The sequence below is a fragment of the Ranitomeya imitator genome, chromosome 10 (assembly GCF_032444005.1).
Source record: "Ranitomeya imitator isolate aRanImi1 chromosome 10, aRanImi1.pri, whole genome shotgun sequence".
Taxonomy (NCBI): domain Eukaryota; kingdom Metazoa; phylum Chordata; class Amphibia; order Anura; family Dendrobatidae; genus Ranitomeya; species Ranitomeya imitator.
The window spans coordinates 108567082-108575374 of record NC_091291.1 but is presented as its reverse complement, the minus strand read 5'-3'; the positions used below and the strand labels follow the sequence as shown (position 1 = coordinate 108575374).

Here is an 8293-nt window from a genome sequence, read left to right as displayed (position 1 = left end):
CACTCACGTACACCTTACTAATGAGCGTATGCCACTCATGTATGCCTTACTAATGAGCGTATGCCACTCATGTACGCCTTACTAATGAGCGTATGCCACTCATGTACACCTTACCAATGAGCGTATGCCACTCATGTACACCTTACCAATGAGCGTATGCCACTCATGTATGCCTTACTAATGAGCGTATGCAACTCATGTACACCTTACTAATGAGCGTATGCCACTCATGTATGCCTTACTAATGAGCGTATGCCACTCATGTACGCCTTACTAATGAGCGTATGCCACTCATGTACACCTTACCAATGAGCGTATGCCACTCATGTACACCTTACCAATGAGCGTATGCCACTCATGTACACCTTACTAATGAGCGTATGCAACTCATGTACACCTTATTAACGAGTGTATGCCACTCATGTACACCTAATGAGCGTGTGCCACTCATGTAGACCTTACTAATGAGCATATGCCACTCATGTATACATTACTAATGAGCATATGCCACTCATGTATACATTACTAATGAGCATATGCCACTCATGTATACATTACTAATGAGCGTATGCCACTCATGTATACATTACTAATGAGCGTATGCCACTCATGTATACATTACTAATGAGCGTATGCCACTCATGTATACATTACTAATGAGCGTATGCCACTCATGTACACCTTACTAATGAGCGTATGCCACTCATGTACACCTTACTAATGAGCGTATGCCACTCATGTACACCTTACTAATGAGCGTATGCCACTCATGTACACCTTACTAATGAGCGTATGCCACTCATGTACACCTTACTAATGAGCGTGACTTTGTTATGTCAGTGGCGAATACGGACCTCTGCTCTCACACCTCCCCCATGTTGCGAGCTCTACAGCCTACTGACTGGCTGCAGCGCTCTCGTGGCATTACAATGTCATGTGATTAGCAGCAGACAGAGCTGACATCACTGCAATGGCACCAGTGCTGGTATTATTTTACATATGGTAGTGCAGCATATAAGAAGTTATCCAGATAATGGACAAACCCTTTAAGAACTATGCATAGGATCAAGCAATCACCAATTTCTGCATGGCAGAGCTTTTTCAAAAGACTTTTTATTGATTTTTAATAAGAATAGGCTTTTTTATTTCTAGAATAACACACGGTTTCCAGACGAGGTGAACTGGGTCTTTCCATGCTAAAGAGGAAGGGACTGTGAAGAAGTTGCAGTACCAGACACAGCCTGAATGCAAGGATGGCGCAGTTTCTAGTCTCTTTTCTTTTGTCCTGGAAAAACCTTTTAAATTATCTTCTTTGGAAACATTGCCTCTGACAGGGGCTCACAGCGTGGGAGTGCGGTTAACCATATGAAGGCGTGGACCACTTAATAACGTGGACCACTTAATAATCAGTGTAAGGCATCGGTCGGCACAGCGATATACTCAGGTTACTGATTTTAGAATACCAGTTTGCAGTGTAATCAGCGGCTTACGTCTGGATTTGAAAATCTTCATTCCTTATTGTCCGTCCTTATCTATATGCACCACAGAGTTTTCTCTTCTCGATTTTTCAGCCTGAAACACCAACAAGTGACTTCGAAGACTATCATCAGGCCCCGTAATGATCAGTGAAGGGTCATTATTCTGTAGGAAGCAATCACAGATCAGATTAGTATAATGAGATTCTCACTTTCTACTTTTCTTTTTTGTGACTATATAGAAACAAGAATACTCTCATCATTTCTCGGCACCTCACCTTAGTATCTATTATGTTTTGTCTCTAACATACAGTGGGGCAAAAAAGTATTTAGTCAGTCAGCAATAGTGCAAGTTCCACCACTTAAAAAGATGAGGCGTCTGTAATTTACATCATAGGTAGACCTCAACTATGGGAGACAAACTGAGAAAAAAAAATCCAGAAAATCACATTGTCTGTTTTTTATCATTTTATTTGCATATTATGGTGGAAAATAAGTATTTGGTCAGAAACAAACAATCAAGATTTCTGGCTCTCACAGACCTGTAACTTCTTCTTTAAGAGTCTCCTCTTTCCTCCTCTCATTACCTGTAGTAATGGCACCTGTTTAAACTTGTTATCAGTATAAAAAGACACCTGTGCACACCCTCAAACAGTCTGACTCCAAACTCCACTATGGTGAAGACCAAAGAGCTGTCAAAGGACACCAGAAACAAAATTGTAGCCCTGCACCAGGCTGGGAAGACTGAATCTGCAATAGCCAACCAGCTTGGAGTGAAGAAATCAACAGTGGGAGCAATAATTAGAAAATGGAAGACATACAAGACCACTGATAATCTCCCTCGATCTGGGGCTCCACACAAAATCCCACCCCGTGGGGTCAGAATGATCACAAGAACGGTGAGCAAAAATCCCAGAACCACGCGGGGGGACCTAGTGAATGAACTGCAGAGAGCTGGGACCAATGTAACAAGGCCTACCATAAGTAACACACTACGCCACCATGGACTCAGATCCTGCAGTGCCAGACGTGTCCCACTGCTTAAGCCAGTACATGTCCGGGCCCGTCTGAAGTTGCTAGAGAGCATTTGGATGATCCAGAGGAGTTTTGGGAGAATGTCCTATGGTCTGATGAAACCAAACTGGAACTGTTTGGTAGAAACACAACTTGTCGTGTTTGGAGGAAAAAGAATACGGAGTTGCATCCATCAAACACCATACCTATTGTAAAGCATGGTGGTGGAAACATCATGCTTTGGGGCTGTTTCTCTGCAAAGGGGCCAGGACGACTGATCCGGGTACATGAAAGAATGAACGGGGCCATGTATCGTGAGATTTTGAGTGCAAACCTCCTTCCATCAGCAAGGGCATTGAAGATGAAACGTGGCTGGGTCTTTCAACATGACAATGATCCAAAGCACACCGCCAGGGCAACGAAGGAGTGGCGTCGTAAGAAGCATTTCAAGGTCCTGGAGTGGCCTAGCCAGTCTCCAGAATTCAACCCTATAGAAAACCTTTGGAGGGAGTTGAAAGTCCGTGTTGCCAAGCGAAAAACCAAAAACATCACTGTTCTAGAGGAGATCTGCATGGAGGAATGGGCCAACATACCAACAACAGTGTGTGGCAACCTTGTGAAGACTTACAGAAAACGTTTGACCTCTGTCATTGCCAACAAAGGATATATTACAAAGTATTGAGATGAAATTTTGTTTCTGACCAAATACTTATTTTCCACCATAATATGCAAATAAAATGTTAAAAAAACAGACAATGTGATTTTCTGGATTTTTTTTCTCAGTTTGTCTCCCATAGTTGAGGTCTACCTATGATGTAAATTACAGACGCCTCTCATCTTTTTAAATGGTGGAACTTGCACTATTGCTGACTGACTAAATACTTTTTTGCCCCACTGTATGTTTTTTGGTCTTTTTCCATTTTTCTTTACTAAAGACTTTCTCAAACAATCAGTGAGCTCAGCGACTGTGAGCGGCTTGTGCTCTATACTCGGGCAGAGCCACAGAGCTCACTGATTGGCTGCAGTGTTGTTAACAAGATGTTAGAGCTGCAGACAATAAGGCCCCCTTCACACATCAGTATAATACTGGTAGCGGAAAAAAAAACGGTACTGGTGTCATCAGTGTTTTGGATCAGTGAGTCATCAGTGTACCCTCAGCGTTCCATCAGTGAGCCATCAGTATGCCATCAGTATGCCATCAGTGAGCCATCAGTGTTCCATCAGTGAGCCATTAGTGAGCCATCAGTATGCCAGTGAGCCATCAGTGTGCCATCAGTGAGCCATCAGTGTGCCATCAGTGAGCCAACAGTGTGCCATCAGTGAGCCATCATTATGCCATCAGTGTACACTCAGTGTACCATCAGTGAGCCATCAGTGTGCCATCAGTGAGCCGTCAGTGAGCCATTAGTGAGCCATTAGTGTACCCTCAGTGTACCATCAGTAAGCCATCAATGAGCCATCAGTGTACCCTCAATGTACCATCAGTGAGCCATCAGTGTGCCATCAGTGAGCCATCAGTATGCCACCAGTGAGCCATCAGTGTACCATCAGGGAGTCATCAGTGAGCCATCAGTGTACCCTCAGTGTACCATCAGTGAGCCATCAGTGAGCCATCAGTATGCCACCAGTGAGCCATCAGTGTACCATCAATGAACCATCAGTGTACCATCAATGAGCCATCAGTGAGCCATCAGTATGCCATCAGGGATCCATCAGTGTGCCATCAGTGAGCCATCAGTGATCCATCAGTGTGCCATCAGTGAGCCATCAGTGTGCCATCAGTGTACCATCAATGAGCCATCAGTGTACCATCAATGAGCCATCAGTGTACCATCAGTGAGCCATCAGTGTGCCATCAGTGAGCCATCAGTGTGCCATCAGTGATCCATCAGTGTACCATCAGTGAGCCATCAGTGAGCCATCAGTGTGCCATCAGTGAGCCAACAGTGTGCCATCAGTGAGCCATCATTATGCCATCAGTGTACACTCAGTGTACCATCAGTGAGCCATCAGTGAGCCATCAGTGAGCCGTCAGTGAGCCATCAGTGAGCCATTAGTGTACCATCAGTAAGCCATCAGTGTACCATCAGTGAGCCATTAGTGTACCCTCAGTGTACCATCAGTGAGCCATCAGTGTGCCATCAGGGAGTCATCAGTGAGCCATCAGTGTACCCTCAATGTACCATCAGTGAGCCATCAGTGTGCCATCAGTGAGCCATCAGTATGCCACCAGTGAGCCATCAGTGTACCATCAGGGAGTCATCAGTGAGCCATCAGTGTACCCTCAGTGTACCATCAGTGAGCCATCAGTATGCCACCAGTGAGCCATCAGTGTACCATCAATGAACCATCAGTGTACCATCAATGAGCCATCAGTGAGCCATCAGTATGTCATCAGGGATCCATCAGTGTACCATCAGTGAGCCATCAGTGTGCCATCAGTGAGCCATCAGTGATCCATCAGTGAGCCATCAGTGTACCTTCAATGAGCCATCAGTGTACCATCAGTAAGCCATCAGTGTACCATCAGTGAGCCATTAGTGTACCCTCAGTGTACCATCAGTGAGCCATCAGTGTGCCATCAGTGAGCCATCAGTGAGCCAACAGTGTGCCATCAGTGAGCCAAAAATTATGCCATCAGTGTACACTCAGTGTACCATCAGTGAGCCATCAGTATGCCATCAGTGAGCCATCAGTGAGCCGTCAGTGAGCCATTAGTGTACCATCAGTGTACCATCAGTAAGCCATCAGTGTACCATCAGTGAGCCATTAGTGTACCCTCAGTGTACCATCAGTGAGCCATCAGTGTGCAATCAGGGAGTCATCAGTGAGCCATCAGTGTACCCTCAATGTACCATCAGTGAGCCATCAGTATGCCACCAGTGAGCCATCAGTGAGCCATCAGTGTACCGTCAATGAACCATCAGTGTACCATCAATGAGCCATCAGTGAGCCATCAGTATGTCATCAGGGATCCATCAGTGTGCCATCAGTGAGCCATCAGTGATCCATCAGTGAGCCATCAGTGTACCATCAATGAGCCATCAGTGTACCATCAATGAGCCATCAGTGTGCCATCAGTGAGCCATCAGTGTGCCATCAGTGATCCATCAGTGTACCATCAGTGTGCCAGTGTGCCATCAGTGTGCCATCAGTGAGCCATCAGTGTACCATCAATGAGCCATCAGTGAGCCATCAGTGATCCATCAGTGTGCCATCAGTGTACCATCAATGAGTCATCACTGAGCCATCGGTGAGCCATCAGTGTACCATCAATGAGCCATCAGTGTACCATTAATGAGCCATCAGTGTGCCATCAGTGAGCCATCATTGTGCCATCAGTGAGCCATCAGTGTACCATCAATGAGCCATCAGTGAGCCATCAGTGTACCATCAATGAGCCATCAGTGTGCCATCAGTGTACCATCAGTGAACCATCAGTGAGCCATCAGTGTGCCATCAGTGAGCCATCAGTGTACCATCAGTGTACCATCAGTGAGCCATCAGTGTGCCATCAGTGAGCCATCAGTGTACCATCAGTGAGCCATCAGTGTGCCATCAGTGAGCCATCAGTGTACAATCAGTGTGCCATCAGTGTGCCATAAGTGAGCCATCAGTGTGCCATCAGGGAGTCATCAGTGAGCCATCAGTGTACCCTCAATGTACCATCAGTGAGCCATCAGTGTGCCATCAGTGAGCCATCAGTATGCCACCAGTGAGCTATCAGTGTACCATCAGGGAGTCATCAGTGAGCCATCAGTGTACCCTCAATGTACCATCAGTGAGCCATCAGTGTGCCACCAGTGAGCCATCAGTGTACCATCAATGAGCCATCAGTCAGCCATCAGTGTACCATCAATGAGCCATCAGTGTACCATCAATGAGCCATCAGTGTACCATCAATGAGCCATCAGTGAGCCATCAGTATGCCATCAGTGATCCATCAGTGTACCATCAGTGAGCCATCAGTGTGCCATCAGTGATCCATCAGTGTGCCATCAGTGAGCCATCAGTGTGCCATCAGTGATCCATCAGTGTACCATCAGTGTGCCAGTGTGCCATCAGTGAGCCATCAGTGTACCATCAATGAGCCATCAGTGTGCCATCAGTGAGCCATCAGTGATCCATCAGTGTGCCATCAGTGAGCCATCAGTGAGCCATAAGTGTACCATCAATGAGCCATCAGTCAGCCATCAGTGTACCATCAATGAGCCATCAGTGTACCATCAATGAGCCATCAGTGAGCCATCAGTATGCCATCAGTAATCCATCAGTGTACCATCAGTGAGCCATCAGTGTGCCATCAGTGAGCCATCAGTGTGCCATCAGTGTGCCATCAGTGAGCCATCAATGAGCCATCAGTGTGCCATCAGTGTACCATCAATGTACCATCAGTGTACCATCAATGAGCCATCAGTGAGCCATCAATGAGCCATCAGTGTGCCATCAGTGTACCATCAATGATCCATCAGTGTTCCATCAATGAGCCATCAGTGTGCCATCAGTGAGCCATCAGTGTGCCATCAGTGAGCCATCAGTGTACCATCAATGAGCCATCAGTGAGCCATCAGTGAACCATCAGTGTACCATCAATGAGCCATCAGTGTACCATTAATGAACCATCAGTGTGCCATCAGTGAGCCATCAGTGTACCATCAATGAGCCATCAGTGAGCCATCAGTGATCCATCAGTGTACCATCAGTGTGCTATCAGTGTGCCATCAGTGAGCCATCAGTGTACCATCAATGAGCCATCAGTGTGCCATCAGTGAGCCATCAGTGTACCATCAATGAGCCATCAGTGTACCATTAATGAGCCATCAGTGTACCATCAATGAGCCATCAGTGTGCCATCAGTGTACCATCAGTGAACCATCAGTGAGCCATCAGTGTGCCATCAGTGAGCCATCAGTGAGCCATCAGTGTGCCATCAGTGAGCCATCAGTGTACCATCAATGAGCCATCAGTGAGCCATCAGTGATCCATCAGTGTACCATCAGTGTGCTATCAGTGTGCCATCAGTGAGCCATCAGTGTACCATCAATGAGCCATCAGTGTGCCATCAGTGAGCCATCAGTGTACCATCAATGAGCCATCAGTGTACCATTAATGAGCCATCAGTGTGCCATCAGTGAGCCATCAGTGTGCCATCAGTGTACCATCAATGAGCCATCAGTGTACCAGCAATGAGCCATCAGTGTGCCATCAGTGAGCCATCAGTGTACCATCAGTGTACCATCAGTGTGCTATCAGTGTGCCATCAGTGAGCCATCAGTGTACCATCAATGATCCATCAGTGTGCCATCAGTGTACCATCAATGAGTCATCACTGAGCCATCGGTGAGCCATCAGTGTACCATCAATGAGCCATCAGTGTACCATTAATGAGCCATCAGTGTGCCATCAGTGAGCCATCATTGTGCCATCAGTGAGCCATCAGTGTACCATCAATGAGCCATCAGTGAGCCATCAGTGTACCATCAATGAGCCATCAGTGTGCCATCAGTGTACCATCAGTGAACCATCAGTGAGCCATCAGTGTGCCATCAGTGAGCCATCAGTGTACCATCAGTGTACCATCAGTGAGCCATCAGTGTGCCATCAGTGAGCCATCAGTGTACCATCAGTGAGCCATCAGTGTGCCATCAGTGAGCCATCAGTGTACAATCAGTGTGCCATCAGTGTGCCATAAGTGAGCCATCAGTGTGCCATCAGGGAGTCATCAGTGAGCCATCAGTGTACCCTCAATGTACCATCAGTGAGCCATCAGTGTGCCATCAGTGAGCCATCAGTATGCCACCAGT

General features: G+C 46.6%; 1 protein-coding gene across 2 annotated transcripts in view; it reads right to left on the bottom strand.

Annotated features, from left to right (window-relative positions):
* The window catches only part of LOC138651819 (putative oxidoreductase YteT), a 242781-nt gene that overhangs the window by 68245 nt on the left and 166243 nt on the right, over positions 1-8293 (bottom strand). Inside the window, exon 17 of one of the 2 annotated variants that reach the window (XM_069742341.1) lies at positions 1491-1641. In XM_069742341.1, coding sequence (XP_069598442.1) covers positions 1516-1641 — 126 coding nt within the window. In that variant the 3' untranslated portion in view covers positions 1491-1515. Of the gene's footprint in view, positions 1-1095; positions 1642-8293 lie in introns of those variants that run through there. The other variant, XM_069742340.1, reaches the window with a different exon arrangement.